Raw genomic sequence first — 16,122 nt, 5'->3', positions numbered from 1 at the left:
CTTCCCTTTTTTTTTTTTTTAAGAAACTAAAAGTCTTGTTCATTTTGCTTTGACACCCCCCCCCCCCGCCTCTCTCCCCTTCCCTCCAGGACACCTGGGGTAGAGTGCCTTTAGAAAAGTTGTTTGTCCCAGAGTCCTGCAAATGCCCTTAAGGTAGGAACCACAAAAGGATGAACTGCCTTCTCCACGCAGAGGGGGTGAGGGGAGTGGGGAGGAGCACAGAAAGCATGAAATAAATTAATATCTCACTGAATATGCTGCCACGCTGCTTTGCAGTCACCTACCACAAACCCGCATCAGTGAACAGCTAAAAGCGAGTTATAATTTTAGTCTTTTTATCCACACGTAGATTCCATCTACGTGGAAGTATGAGAGGAAAAGGCACCACCCCACCAGTCAGGCTAAGAAGCAGAGCGACAACAATGACACTGTGCCCCTTGGTTACTTTTACTAATCTCAGCCCTACATCCTCACAATGGCCTTAGGCAGTAGGGGCTGAAGATCCAGATCCCTTATTTAAAAGCCTGTGGAGCAAGCTCCCGTTTCAGAATTCAGAATTATTTTTGGATTTTAGAAAGGTGAGACAGTAATGTATTACAAAGTATGTAATTTATATAACAGAACTCCCCAAGAGTGTCCGACGCGGATCTCATACAAACTAATTAATGTGTCTTCAATGAAATAAATAATCCCATGAAGTGGTCTAAAGAATGTCAATACCTCTTCATCGGTTGAGATCAGGTTTTGCCGCCAAATGAACTAAGAAAGGCTTTTGGTTCTCAGAAATTTTGGATTTTGCAGAGAAAGAGAATGAGGCACGGAGCTAAGAAGTGGTAGGGTTGCGCAATGCTTCAGGGGCCCCTCCCAAGACTGCTGAGAAAACTCCCTCGACCACTTTCTCTACCAGAAGTTCACCTCCAACCTTACTACTCCCAGGCTGAGGGCAGCCTGTGTACGACCTTCCTCCCGCATCTCCCCGCCCGCAAAACCTCTTATACTCATTTTATCTTACCTTAATATGTTTTAAAATAGAAGGAAACCCAGTGGGAGTGGGACTCACCCTAGGCACCCCGGACAGGCTCAGGAGGGACCCTCGGGAATTTGGTGTGGGGCCAGGGACTGACTTGCTACCCCTCTGCCCAATTTTAGAGATTAATTCAAGGGTGGTGTAAAAGACCAGGCAGGGGGAAACTGACTGGAGCAGGCGGTCTTGAAAGTGAAACTGAATCTTTCCGAGAAGCCAGGAGAGGGCGCCTTCGCCTTTTCCCATTTAGATTTCGGATTTTTTTTCCCCCCTTGCCTTCCAACCACTGGGCAGTTTGGACGCACAACCACGTGCTGCGTATTCCTGCTGAGCAGCGTCAGCGTCTTCATACTAAATCAAGTTCTTCCCGCACATGAAGACCTTTTTTTTCCCTCCCTTGGTTAGGGGTTAGGGTTTGGGTATTTTGCAGAGACTCCAGAGAATAAAACCCCAGATTTCTGCTGGGCTTGGGGTTAGGGGTTAGGGTCAGGGTTAGGGTATATGCCTGGTTTTGAAAGTCCTTTTCGATCTTTGGCACAAACTTACTCTCAGACCCTCTCCCCTCCGCCCCTTCTCCCTCTTCCATTTCTGTTTTCTTGTCTTGCATAGGGTCCTGGTGCCAGGCACAGGCTGCACCACCTTGGTCCAGACCCTGCCCAGACCTTGACCTCACTATCAGTTCCCTTCTGTGTCCTGTGTCTGCGTCCTTGCTCAACCCTTCTCGCTGTGCTTAGGACGCAAATTATTGTGCTTCTTCCTCGTCTTGTTTCCTCCCTTTTAATTCTATCTAATCCGGAGGCATCTTCCCTCCTCCGGTTACAGGTAGATCAATACTTCTGCTTCCCAAAACAATCCAAATCAATCCAGTAATCCCACGGGCCTGGGGCCCTTGAACTATCCAGGCGTCCACCATTGGCCTCCTCCGTGGGAACAAAGAACCCAAGAAGCATCCTGCAGGCTTTATGGGTTTTTTTTGTTTTCTTTTTTTTTTTTTTAAAGATTTTACTTATTTGACAGCGAGAGAGGGAACACAAGCGGGGGGAGAGGGAGAGGGAGAAGCAGGCTTCCCGCCGAGCTGGGAGCCCGATGTGGGGCTCGATCCCAGCACCCTGGGATCACGACCTGAGCCAAAGGCAGACGCTTAACGACTGAGCCACCCAGGGGCCCGCGGCTTTATGTAATCAAAGGTCTATTTTAAGGGCAAAGTCGGATGGAAAGCCATGCACGCTCAGTTAACTATATCTAGACGTAAGACTTTACAGAGATCGAGGGTTGGGTCAAAGGATGCCTCCGACCGTACTCCTCTTTCCGTGGGCTCAGCGAACCCCTGCGGCTCCGGCCTTCTAAAGGGACCCCCGCAGAGGAGACCGACTCCGCACACTCCTTTGATTAAGAATGTATTTAAGTGAGCGCCGCCGGTCACGGCCGTTCACAGACCCACGTAGCCCTCATTTTCCAGGCTGGGGCCTCTGCCAGCGCGAGCTACGCGGCGGGACTGCGGGACTGCCGGCTGGAGGCGCGCGCTCGGGGAGGGGGCGGGGCCTGTGGGGGCGCGGTTGCGGGGCGGGGCCCGGGAAATTCCCGGCGGGGGCGGGGAGGCCGGCGCTGCGGTCAGCTGAGCGGCGCTGGGCGGGGTCGTGAGGCCGCAAGTCTGCCGGAGGCTCCCCGAGCCCGCGCAGCTACCCCCGGCCGGTCCCCTGGTCAGTGTCTGCATCCGGGTCCGGAGCCCTCCCCCAGCGGGCACGATGCGGAGGAAGCAGTGACCCCGAGAGAGGCCGGAGCGCGGGCGCGGGGTGAGCGGGGGCAGGGGATGGGCAGGGGCTCGGCGAGGCGGCGGCTCCCTTTCCGCCTTGGAAGCTGTTCCCGCGGCCGCCTTCCCTGCGACCCGGAGCCTGTCGAGGTGTGGGTGGCGAGGGATGGGGCGTCCTCTCCTCCGGGAGGGTTTCCAGGCCTGGGCAGAGCCTGATCTGGTGGGAAAGGGGAGCGGGGCGGCCATCCCAAAGCGCCCTCCCCGCTTTTTTACCAGCCCGACTGGCCGCAGCTGACTTCCTCTGTAGGTCACGGAGGTGGTTTGAGGGTGACATCTTCCTGCAGGTTGGGAATGATTATACAGCCAGTTCCTCATTATATGGGAAGTGGTCACGGGTATACCTTTAAGAAACAAAAACTACTCCAGCTTTATGAGGTGGCCCAGGAACACTGAGGAACAGGTGACCTCTCTCTAAGGAGCTGGGACTCCTGAACAGCTGAAAGGAATCTTCATAAACCGTTGGGTCCGGAAAAGCATGTGTGTATGTGTTTGTGTGTATATACATACATAGATGGCGAATACTCGATGAGGCTGAGAATCCCAGAGGAGTTGTCTTTACTGTCGGAAATGTGTAAGCTGGATGCAGAATCAGCATCTCTAAGAGAAAACGAAACCCAGATTCTGGTCTAGCCTCCTCCTCCAGGTAAACTGTCGTATGGAAATGTATGCCCCAGAACTGTTGGAGGATGAAATGGAAAACAGAACCTGTAGACCAGTGAGGTGGTGGTGGGACCTCAAAAGCCTCAGATCTGGTTAAGCAGGGCAGCACTAGTAACACAAGAACCAACCCCTCCCCCTGCTCTTTGCCTGGGGAGAAAAGAGCTAGGGAACCCTGGCTGCCTCCCAGGATGTGCCCAGTTTGTACTGGGCTGGAGAGATCCTGGAACAGAGGCTAAGGCCAGGATCTGCCCTGGAATGGACAAGGTAAGTGAAATTTAAATGTGGCCTAGAGAGAGAGGACAGGGACTGGAATCTTCCGAGTCACTGATCTGTTTTTCTACTGGGCCACTTCTAGTGGTTCTTTGTATATTTTGTACAACATTATAAAAGTAGTGTCTTTTCTTGTAACTGAGCTCAGGTTGCATATTATGCTATGGAATCCAACTAAACCCTACAAAAAACAAAAACAAACTTTGTTCTTGAAAGGAATTGACCATTGTATCATCTTCCTACAGAACCCTCTCCCTTACATGAGGATGTATGGGTATTTTCTTCTCCAAGCCCTGCTTTTTCTGAATTTTATAGAGACTTAGACTATTTGATATGTTCTTTGGAATCAGTGGGATTAGTAAATCCAAATGAAAAGGAGAAATTAAACTCTGTTCTTGAGAAGTAAAGTCTATTTCATTCAGAGGAAAATACTATTTTGAAAGTTTTCATTTTGACATGTATATGAGGATGAAATAATAGAATGTGTGTTATGAAACGATACCCAGATACCTTTGGGGATGATAGAAGAAACGGTACTAATTTTCAAAGCAGGTTTTAAAAGTTGAGCTCAAGAATCTGGGAATGAGTGCAATAGCGCTGTAGAAAAACTCGTAATACTAGCATGCTGGGTTTGTCACTACAGAGCAGAAAGTGTTCTACAAGTGCTAGACCTTAAAATACCTTGTGACACTGTATTTTCATTTCATTTCAATGAACATTTACTGAGAGCCTGCTGTGTGCCGCTTACAAGAATAAAATAGAGACCTTCACTGAAGTTTGTTGGAAGATAGACTGGAATGGGGTTCTAGGACTTTGCCGAGAGTGGGTACAGAGAGGAAAGAACAGTTTGTTTTACACAGGCCGTCTGTCTCAGCCGGACGTGGAGCTGTCTGGTGGGTATTTGACAGGGCAAACGTGGGGCCAGACATTTTGTGCAGAGGGGGAGAAGAGAGATAAGAGCAGAGAAGCAGAAGAAAGTGGGGAACCGTGAGCTCTTTGATGTGCCCTGCGTGCGAGTGGCGTGGCGAGAGGAGGTGATACAGGTGGGTAAGTGGGCGCCGGACTCTGAAAGTCCACGTTTTTCTCATTTGGGAGCTGGAACTCTGCCTTGTATGGGAAGGGTTTTCAGCAGGAGGGTGACCTCATGCCAGGAAAGAGACCGTAGTGGTAGGAGGACCGCAGTAGAAAGAGGCGAGCCAGACCGCGTAGGAGACTCTTCAGCAAGCATTCTTGATGCCAGGGACACAGTGGTGCACAGAATAGACAAAAATCCTGTACTCCGGGGCAGGCATCACTGCTGTAATTGAGACAAGACAAGGAGGGCCTGACCTAAGCCGGCAGGGATGGGGAGGAGGGAGAAGTACCAGCAACTTAGTGACTTTTCAGACTCAATAGAGAGAATCCAGACGCTCCCAGGCTCTTGCCTTACGTGGTAAGGGTAAATCCATTTCCATTTCCTGTAGGTTAGCAAATTACAAAATCAGAATACCATTTCTGGCATTAAAAGCAAAGCTTCTTTTTCCCCCTTCATAGGATACAGACTTTGAGTTCTTTTTCCAGGATGATGATGGTTTTAGTTGCTGTAATCTTGGATTCATACTCAGCGCCCCCTCGTGATCCCAAACCAGAATTTGCCAATAGCCACCTATGGTCTCTGATCAAGAAATAGGTCTTTACTGTTTAAAATTAATTTATTCATGTGGGGAATGAACCTGTGAATGCTTATTAAGCCAGTTTGGAACATACCAGGGTAAGGGCCCGGACTTACTCTGCGTGATGCTCATTGGTCCAATGTCTAGTGGGTGGAAGTCAGTATAAGGCAGATTTCTGTTCAATACAGAATGACTTTCTAATGATGGGAATGGCCCCGGAACAGAATGGGCTGTGTTGCCTGCTAAAGTTATTGCTCATATTTTCTGTCATTGAAGCCTTTCAAGCCTGGTGGGGATGACCATCTTCCATGGAAACCAGATAAGATATTCTTGCATTGAATAAGAAGTTGGACTGGATCATTTGTAAAGCCAATTCAGGAATGAGATTTAAGCTCATGCCCACACCCACAACGTCAAGTCATTGATATAATTACTTGACCTCTGGAATTAAAAATGATAATATATTTAAGAATTCAAATAGATCTGGGAATAAAATCGAGGCGATTCTTCCAGGTAGTTTGCCTTCTTCCTCACTGGTGAAGTCTTGATAAATCCTGTGCTAAATTAATTCACCCTCTGTAGTTAAATATCACCTTTGCTTAGAAATGACATGTTTCAAGGGTGCCTGGCTGGCTCAGTTGGTAGAGTATGTGACTCTTGATCTTGGGGCGATGAGTTCAAGCCCCATGTTGGACATAGAGCTTACATTTAAAAAAGAAAAAGAAAAAAAATGACATGTTTCAGATCCAGGTTATGAGAAATTCTGTTAGTTAAAAAAGAAAAAGAAAAAAAGAAATTATGTTACCAGACAGAACCTTGGAATAAATGGCTTAGTTCCAGTTTCTATAACCTTTGAAGATATGTGCAAGGATTTATAATGCATCTCTGTGTTTGTTCATTTGAAAGTAGCTTAAGGTGATGTTAAAGATTTAGAAAATTCAGCTTTCCCTAATGGGTACTCTACCAGTAGACATTTCACATAAGCACTGTACTCATAACTCATAATGATGCCCCCCAAAATACCTAAAATCACAGGCTGCTCTGTGGGTCACCAAAAATCAATTAAATTGCCTTTGGTAAAAAGTTGGTAATAAGTATTTACATTACATTACATTATGTTTGGCATGCACACTAACTTCTTATTTCCTATGACATTTGAATTACCAAATAATTTTTCCTAACAATGCTAGATAATGAAGTGTTTGCTATAATTAAGACAGGCATATAATACATGCGGGGGCATGGCCATGGTGGTGCTGGGCTGTGTGTGTTGGATGGTGGGGTTGGATCTTCCTAGAAACTCAGGAATACTTTTCATGGGTTTTTGAGCCGAAAGCGAATGTAATGATCATCATTTGCTAGACAAGTCAGTAAATTATCATAAGAGTCACACAGCTGGTTAAGGTCCCCAGTATTTTGTCTACTGTCCCCCTTAGCATAACCTTGCGTTTCCCCCGCATGTCCTCCTAAAATCTGGGCAACCTGAAAAGGTTAGAAGCTCTGATATAACAGCTAGAACCAGTTTTAACTTTATTGTGGCTGTGTCTAAAGGGGGTGTGAAGGAAAGTTGAAGAGGAAAAATACCTGAATAATTTTCAAGAGAAAATCTTTCTTTTCTCCCCTCCCCTCCCTTCTCCTTGCCTGCCCTCCCCTGCGCTTTCCTCTTCTCTCCCCTTTCCTCTCTCTTGGAAAAACCACTAAGGAGAAATGTGTACATAATAAAATGAAACTAAGCACATCTCTAGAGAACGGCTTAGGAACTTTTTTAAAAAAACATCTGTTGAATGTTTCCATTTACTTTTGCAAAGTCTATTATAATCACTGAATGCCTCAGCAGATTGAACGTTGACAAGTAAATGATACATATTGCGAGGATTTTTAAAATTTTTTATTTAAATTTAATTTAGTTAACATATAGTGTATTATTAGTTTCAGGGATAGAATTTAGTGATTCATCAGTTGCATAGAACACCCAGTGCTGGGGCGCCTGGGTGGCTCAGTCGTTAAGCGTCTGCCTTCGGCTCAGGTCATGATCTCAGGGTCCGGGGATCAAGCCCCACGTCGGGCTCCCTGCTCAGCGGGGAGCCTGCTTCTCCTTTTCCCTCTGCCCCTCCACTTGTGCTCCATCTCAGATAAATAAAATTTTTAAAAAAGAACACCCAGTGCTCATTCTATCAAGTGCCCTCCTTCAAGCCCATCACCCAGTTACCCCATCCCCCCACCCACCTCCCCTCCAGCAACCCTCAGTTTGTTCCCTAGAGTTAAGAGTCTCTTATGGTTTGCCTCCCTCTCTGTTTTTATTTTATTTTTTCTTCCCTTCCCCTGTGTTCATCTGTTTTGTTTCTGAAATTCCACGTATGAGTGAAATCATGTGGTATTTGTCTTTCTGTGACTGATTTGTTTCGCTTAGCTTAATACCCTCTAGTTCTATCCACGTCATTGCAAATGGCAAGATTTCTCTTTTTTTTATGGCTGAGTAATATTCCATCGCATATAAACCACATCTTCTTTATCTATTCATCTGTCGATGGACATCTGGGCTCTTTCCATGTTTTGGTTATTGTGGACATTGCTGCTATAAACTTTGGGGCACGTTGCAAGGATTTTATCTTTGGGTCTCTTTAGTATTCCTGTTATTTGGTAAAAACCCATGTTTAGGAAATGTTAACTCCAACATCATACTGTGTGAAAATGAATGTTATGGAAAACCAGAAACTGGATTTCTCCAAATTGTTCTTGTCTAAATTATTTTATCCAGATTATTTTATTGGGGAAAGCAAAAGCAGTCTCTTCTAGTCACTGAATACTAAGAGCATTATACCTCTTTTCTAAATGCATTAGGATATGTAAAACGTAGATACCTTCCAAAGGCTCCCAGTTGGGTGGTATGCCTCGTCAGTGTTTTTCACTTCATAAATTGCCATCCTCATTAAAGCGTTCCATGAGACTGCCTCTCCTTAAGGTGGCTGCTCAGGGGAGAAGCCGGAGCCTGCTGTCCTGTCGTGGTACTATCTCTCGTGGCCTACAGGTTCCTTGAGACCAAAAGCAGGTCACCAGGCTCCTGGGTCCAGGGCACCTCCACAGAACCCCCAAGCTTTGCTTCCAGTTGGGGGTGGGGAAGAAGCACTGCACCACACCCTGTGTGTTTGGTCGCATTTTAATATATGGTCACCAAGAGCACTCCGAGGTGTTAATGATACGGTGATGTATCAGAGAGAGTGCACTTATCCTTCTTCATCTTCCATGACAAGGCTTGTCATCATCTTCACGAAGTGCAAAAAAGAAAATGTTTGCCTGTAGCATGTTGCCAGTTGTTACAAGAGAGTCCTATGTTTGCCCAGGTGGTAGGGCATATATAGATGGATTTGGGGTACACTTGTCTATCTTATTTATGTCCACATTGACCCCTTACAAAATAAAGTGGTGGTCTGCTTAAAATATTCTCAGAATATGCAAGAAGTGAGCAAGATCTCTTAGTCTTTTTAGGATGCCTTACAGAATTATTGGATATTGAAGCCTAAATATTCAGTAGCATCTTTATTGTATTACAGGGCTGGGTTTTGGTGTTGTTAATACTCGGTTGCACCTCTTATGAAGTGACCTTGGCCAAGCTGTAGCACTGCTGCGAACTCAGCTCCGTCTCCTGTAAAGTAGCCATCCATTTGGGTTTTAGCGAGGATTAGAAACTGACATTCTGGTGCAGTGATTCAGCACATAGTAAGCGTCCAAAATATGTTCGTTCTCCCTTTCCTCGTAGCCAAAAATTCAAGAGATAAAATATGGAGATTTTTTTTAACAGCTTTTTGTGCAATTCACCCAAAACAAAAAGATTTGAGCTTGAAAGATTTGCATAGGAAAACCAATTTAATGATACTTTACCCATGTCTACAAATATATTTTTGGGAACTTGGAATTCCTGTTAGGATTCCCGATTCTCATGATCTCATGCTCTTCTCTTCCTCTTCCGTCCTGCAGGTCCTCACCGCACCCACATACACAGACGCACGCGCACACACATACACGCTGAAGCTAGCATATACCTTTTTTGTTTAAAGGGAAGAACCAAAAATGTCCAAAATAGAATTGGAGAGGAAGGAGGCAACTTTTGGAATACTCACTAGCAGTTGCCCATGGATTTGTGGGACTCATGGGGACCCATCGCAGCGGGAAGACCTCTCTCTCTTCAGTTTGTGATGTTTCCCTAGGTCCTGCTGCCATGTCCCACCAACCGCTTAGCTGCCTGACTGAAAAGGGGGACAGCCCCAGTGAAACCACAGGAAATGGACCCCCCAACCTGGCTCACCCAAACCTGGACACATTCACTCCAGAGGAGCTGCTGCAGCAGATGAAGGAGCTCTTGATTGAGAACCATCAGCTCAAAGGTGAGCAGCCCCTGGCCGCCATATTTCTTCATTCACGCTGGGCCTTCATGAATGGCATCTCTTTGTCAAAAGGCTTGTTGGCATTCCCTTCTCTCTGTTTCACTAGCAGGAGAAAGAGCACAGAGTTTAGCTTTTGGTGAGGCTAACATTGTTTCCATTGTTTACTTTGGGGACACAGGTAAGAATAAAAGGTACTTACGTACCCCAGGGAAATGGCATAATGACATGTGGTCCCTTTAGAAAGAAACAGGAAGAATTACGGAGTTAGTCCTCAATATGACCTTGCTCACAGAAAGCATCCTGGGGTCTCAGGCCATGGCTTCTGGCAGGACCGGTGTTTGAATTAGTCCTCTAGCTTGTGTGCCTTAGTGGAGGGACCCAAACTAGTTTTATTTTCTGGAGTCTTTGGAGGACTAGAAATGACATTAGGCCCCCGAGTCCTGTCTGGAAGCAAAAACCACTCACCTTGCTACATTTCCTGCCAACCCTGGGACCCAGGCCAAGCATGGCTTCTTTGGGTTTGGAGCCACGTGGTGAGGGTGGTCTTGGAGGTTGGATTCATCAGATCGAGTCTGATGTGTGACACTCTCACTCTGAACCCCGTACAGAAGCCATGAAGCTAAATAATCAGGCGATGAAAGGGCGATTTGAAGAGCTTTCAGCCTGGACAGAGAAACAGAAGGAAGAACGCCTTTTTTTTGAGATACAGAGCAAAGAAGCCAAGGAGCGCCTCATGGCTTTGAGTCATGAAAATGAAAAATTGAAGGAAGAACTTGAAAAACTAAAAGGGAAAACAGAAAAGTCCCTTGAGGTGAGCAGACTGATAAGCTGTGATTTTACTTTATTAATGTTTAGAGTGGACTCTTCCTTGTCTAGACTTCTAGGTCAAAACCTTTCACGGTTCTGGCTAGATGAGTATTTTGCATCATCTAGGAAGAACTGTTCTTGCTGAGGAGATTGGTTGCAATTTCAAGGGTCATGTACAGTCTCTGTTGGGGGAAGGAAATTTGTACAGTTTGGACCATATTGATTATAGTCAAAAAGAAGGTTGCAGTTATAAATCAGTATTTTGTATTATAGATGGTGCAGCAGAACCTCTGCCTAGAACCATCCAAGTGTTAGTTTTTAGTTTATGTCTTTGATATAAAATTACATTAAAAAATCTATTACTCCAAAGTTTTACTTACTGATCAGTAGTCTTTTCCTAAGTCTAAAATAGAACTACCTCACTTTACATTTTATATCTACTTTTGAAAAATGGCACAATACATGTCATGTTGTGATAGGAGGCTGTCAAGTTGCCACATTTTCATTGACCCAAAGAACCTGAGAAATGTGCTCATGGCCAAGAGTGGGTGCCAAAGATGTTAGTGAGAAAATATGTATCAAAACACATTTGAAGCATCCGTCCATATTCTGAGGCTCACTGGATATTGTTCGTTAAGATGGACATCTGCTGTTCATTGTCTTCCCAACCTGGAACTTAGCAGCCCCGTGAAGGGTGGAGCACTGGTTCGATTCAGGGAGGATAGAATCCCAGACATCAGAGATGCTTCTTGAGATAGATACCTTGAACCCTGCTGTCTCTGATTTCTTGGGTAAAGTATGCAAAGAAAGAAAGATAAGGGAAAGAAAATAACAAAAAGGGGACGATATGGAATAACCTAAAGAATGAAAAGTTGTTTAGAGAACTGTATTGTGGTTTATGTCAGTGCTTTACTCATCAATCCCTGCTCATGGGACAGCGTGAACATTCTGCTTTAATAAACTTATATTTGTGTGGGAAATAATTTATTGTTGATTAGATTTATCACATCTGATGCTTCAATTTGTCTTACAGTTCAAAGAACATTAAGTCACTTCTTTGAGGGAAATCTCTCAGTATCTAAATATTTGCAAGGTAGAATACTCTGAAGAAATTATCACCTAGGATATATGAATAAGTTTCTACTCTCTGTAAGAAAATGTCTTTTTTTTTTTTTTAAAGATTTTATTTATCTGAGAGAGAGAGAGTGTACAAGCTGGGGGGAGGGGCAGAGGGATAAGCAGACTCCCCGCTGAGCATAGAGCCCAACATGGGGCTCGATCCCAGAACCCCAAGATCATGACCAGAGCCGAAGTCAGGTGCTTAACAGACTGGGCCACTCAGGTGCCCCAGAAAATATCTCACGCTGTCTTCCTCCTATGGCTTTTGGGATGTGAGCTGACAGTTGGCATCAGCCTGTTGGGGCCTATCACATTGAAGCCTAGAAAGAAGCTTCCAGAAGCAGTTTGTCTGCTTGAAATAGTCTATGTATACGTTTTCCTAAAAAGTATTAGAAGAAATTGAGAACAGAAGTTGGAGTTCTGGGCAGCTTCTTTCAACGCAGAAACAGGCTATAAGCCGGACTCAGAAGAGAGTCCTTGGGACAGAGGACGTGGGTAGTGGGACAAAGAGACATTTATGGCTCTTTAAAACCCTTGGTCATCAGCTTTCTCCCCCAAAAATGTGCCTCCCAGGCCTCCCTATTGCCTCCCTGCCTCTTCTTTCATTTTTATTCTGTGGACCGGTTGAGGTGATTTGTAAAACTTAGGCTGTCATCTTCCTGACTTGAAGCTCTCACAGCTTCGGACTTTCCTCAGTCTTGCTGACCCATCCTTGCTGCAGTCTCTCCAGGGGATCCCTCCAGCCAGCAGGGCCTCTCATGTGTTCTGTGCCACACAGCGAAAGAGAGTAGGGAATTTCTTTTGGAGATCTGCCTTCTGATCTTCGGGGTGAGGCTGAGGCATTCATGGCTCTGTCCAATTTCACAGAATTATACATTATTATCTGTAGAGAGAACTTTTTAACTTTTAATGGTACAGATTGCTAGGCAGAGATCATTAGCTGGATGTTTCTTCTAGGATTATAAAATGCATGGTAGTCTGGGTGGATTTCCGGGACAGCAAGATGGAGACATACAAGTACACAAGGAGAGCCGTTGTGTTGCATGACGGTCAATGGCGGGCCCTTGAAAGGGATGAAAGACAGTAACAAATCACGGAGTTGAGCTTGATCATAAATAAAACGTGTGAGTTCTAGTCCAGGAAGCGAATGGAAAGAGTCGGTAGTAAAATGAAGAGATATTTAAAACGTTATCTTGTGAGGTGTTTTATGGCCAAATAAGTCGATTCGGAATTTCCCAAGGATAGTGAAGAGATCCTCACCCTTGCAAAAGAGAAAATTAACCTGACAAGTCTGAGATTCTAGGATCGTGGCCTTATATCCCTCATCCTCAGACACTTGCTTAAAACTCTGTTTCCTACTCTTACGCCAAGGTGGTTTTAAAAATCCGTTCTGGGGTGCCCGAGTGGTCAGTCAGTTGGGCGTCTGACTCTTGATTTCCGCTCAGGTCATGATCTCGAGGTCGTGAGATCGAGCCCCACATCGGCTCTGCAGTGGGTGTGGAGCCTACTTAGGATTCTCTCCCTCCCTCTGCCCCTCCCCGTCCCCCCTAACATGCTCACTCTCTCTTAAAAAAAAAAAAAACAACAAAAACAGCAATTCTATAAAATGTCCTCAGAGGGGTCCAGCAGGAAAATGTGAAGATTCCTGATAGAGCGTGGCCTTGCCCTTACCTGCTTGCTTCCTAGTTCCAGGCTAAGCAGTGCCTCTCCTTTCACTGTTTCCACCCCTTTCACAGTTACGTTTCTTTGGGATGAGTCATCACCAAGAGAGGATGCCCAGGCTGATAACCTTTCCCTACACACCTAAGTCCTCAGCTTCACAATGAGTTCTTTTCTCTCAGGCCTGTGGTCGTTTTCTGGCAAGGGAACGCTCCCAAGTGAAGGAAGAGCATGATCTCACTGGTGTGAGAGACACTCCCATGCTGCATGTTAATACCTTTCCCTCCAGGTTTTAATATTTCGTGATGGACAAGCTAGTTTATGCGTGTCCTTTCCGATGCTTTTTGGTTCTACTAACAGCCTTTGGGTCTGTTTCTGGTTCCTTAGGAAATCTATCACAGAGATGGGTGTGCATGTGTGCATGTTTGTGTGTGTGTGTGTGTGTGTGTGAGAGAGAGAGAGAGAGAGAGAGAGAGGGAATTGTGTTGTAATTCTCTGAAAATCTCAAGTATATATTTCTGGTGGCACCAGGCCCGTAAAAGCAATGAAGTTTTCCTGAGGAGGAAATCGAAGAGGCCTCGTAGGTCATGGCTGGAAGGCACCACAGAGACCACGAGGGACCACATTTCCCTTTCTAACCTGAGAAAACCGAGGCCAAGACGTTAAGCGAAATCTGCTCAGGGCATCGTAACCAGGGATTAGCAGGGTGTGGACTGGAATCTATTTTCTCTGCTCCCAAATGAAAACACCGCATCTTAACAGGTCCTTTCTCCTACAACTTTGTCATGTGCGGTAATTGTAACAAGAGGAACGCAACACGTACTTGGTATTAGTGAAATAGGAATATTTATTCTTCGTGTTTATATAGGCTGAAATTTAATTTTTTTTACCTTTAGTAGCAGCCTCTGAATTTTCAGTTTTCTTATTTCTCCCTGGGCTTACTTTTAGCAAACCTAAAAAGACCAACATAGATTTTAACAGCCACCAGCCTGCATGCCTGAGAGAATTTTGGACTTTCCATTGTCCTTTGCCATTCACATATCAAGTAATGAAATGTCTTGGTGCTTTGGCTTCAGATAGTACATGACAAGTTATGGGGAGAGTAAGGGTACGTCTGCCTTTGTGGGAGGGGAAAAAAAAGGCGAGCTTTTTGTCCCTATTTTCTGAGGTTTTGGATGACAGTTTACCAGTCTACCACTGTCAAAGTCTGATTGGTTATATTCATATCAGATTATCCCATGTGCTGAGGAAGCCTTTCTTTCTTGTCATGAGGTTATTTTAAGTTTCTATGGTTTGAATATAATAAAATAATGTAAAATCTTCCATTTGAAGTGGTACATCAAAATATATCTCCAAGAGAAACCTAGATTTTTCTACCATAAAGCGTAGCTGCCTTGCGTGGGTGTGGGGACACTTGGGTTTGATGACCAGGTGTTAGTTTGGCTCACTGATTCACCTTGTTTCTCGTCAGTTCCAGGACCCCACTGGGGACCCCAAAGTCCCCAGGGCAGAAGCAGACCAGGAACTGGAACAGCTGAAGACCCAGGTGGCCTATCTCCAAGCTGAAAAGGCAGATCTGCTGGGGATTGTGTCAGAACTCCAGCTCAAGCTGAACTCAGGCGGCCCCTCTGAAGACTCCTTTGTTGAAATCAGGATAGCTGTGAGTGTCCTGGTTTTGATTTAGTTTTAAGCAAATTACAAAACCTCACCTAGACACCTAGATTACCACGTCTTTTCAACACACGGAAGCCAAACTGGGGGGTGGGGGGGGAGGGGAGTTTCAGCATCAATATCATCAAGATAAATTGGCTCTTGTTTTTAAGTATGACGTGATCCTAGGGGCGCTTGAGTGTCTGACTCTTGATTTCAGCTCAGGTCACGATCTCAGGGTCGTGAGATCCTGCTTGGAGCATGGAGCCTGCTTGGGATTCTCTCTCTCCCTCTGCTCCTACCCCTGCTCGCACACGCGCTCTTCTCTCTGTCTCGCTCTCAAAAAAAAAAAAAAAAAAAAATTTATATGTATATATGTATAATACTCATGAGGGTTGTCATGGCTGAAATGGAAGACTATTGATTACCTTTTATGACAAAAGAGATAGGGTTTTTTTTCCCCCCCTTCCCATAGGTACTGACAAAACAGACATTTTGTGATCTAAAAAACCAAAACGGAAACATAAACTTTTTCAGACCAGGTCCTTAGCTGTGTCCAGCACTGCACTTAGGTGAGCAGACTCATGAGCAGATGAGGTAAACTGATGGCTTTAAAACACTTTTTAATAATAGAACCCTCTTTTCAGACAAGCCTTACAAGGAACCTTGGTTGGGCAGTGAAGAAAAGAAAGGGCAGAGACGCTGGGGTTGTGGTTGAGGGTTGACCTTGGCTTTGCCCCCACGTCTAACAGCAGCTGCCTGGGCACCTCCAGGAGCTGAGTGTGAAGCCCCCGGTGTCTGACACGTTTATGTGGAACTGAAAATGAAGTGAGCTCAGTGAAGGAGCGTGTGCCAGCCCGTTCCTGAGCACATGAGGAGCATCTGTTGGGGCCATATCTGGGTGTGTGGGCGGTCCTGCTCAAGAGCAGGGCAGGTAGATGAGCCCAGAGGGACCTCTCCTTCGTCGCTGCTAAAAGACACTGAATAGTGAGGGAGAAAAACACACAAGGATAAGATCCTCTGTGATACACACTGGCATTTTAGCTTTGTCAGACCGTACATCTGACACAGGAAAAGAGATAGTGTTTC

At 45.4% G+C, this 16,122-nt stretch overlaps 1 protein-coding gene across 6 annotated transcripts in view; it reads left to right on the top strand.

Moving 5' to 3' along the window:
• Window positions 1-2,651: 2,651 nt before the first annotated feature.
• Window positions 2,652-16,122, top strand: part of OPTN (optineurin) — a 50,829-nt gene continuing 37,358 nt past the window's right edge. For 3 of the 6 annotated variants that reach the window (XM_028114657.2, XM_028114656.2, XM_028114658.2), the window contains exons 1-4: window positions 2,737-2,817; window positions 9,622-9,798; window positions 10,407-10,609; window positions 14,855-15,043. In XM_028114657.2, the coding sequence (XP_027970458.1) occupies window positions 9,633-9,798; window positions 10,407-10,609; window positions 14,855-15,043 (558 nt within the window). In that variant the 5' untranslated portion in view covers window positions 2,737-2,817; window positions 9,622-9,632. Of the gene's footprint in view, window positions 2,818-9,621; window positions 9,799-10,406; window positions 10,610-14,854; window positions 15,044-16,122 lie in introns of all 6 variants that reach the window. The other 3 variants (XM_028114660.2, XM_028114655.2, XM_028114659.2) reach the window with 3 other exon arrangements.

Source organism: Eumetopias jubatus, unplaced genomic scaffold, assembly GCF_037043125.1.
Source record: "Eumetopias jubatus isolate StellerSeaLion01/CBP00866 unplaced genomic scaffold, mEumJub1_p1.0 scaffold_8, whole genome shotgun sequence".
In the NCBI taxonomy this organism is placed as follows: domain Eukaryota; kingdom Metazoa; phylum Chordata; class Mammalia; order Carnivora; family Otariidae; genus Eumetopias; species Eumetopias jubatus.
The sequence above is the reverse complement of the archived record's forward strand: the minus strand, read 5'-3'. Positions and strand labels throughout refer to the sequence as shown.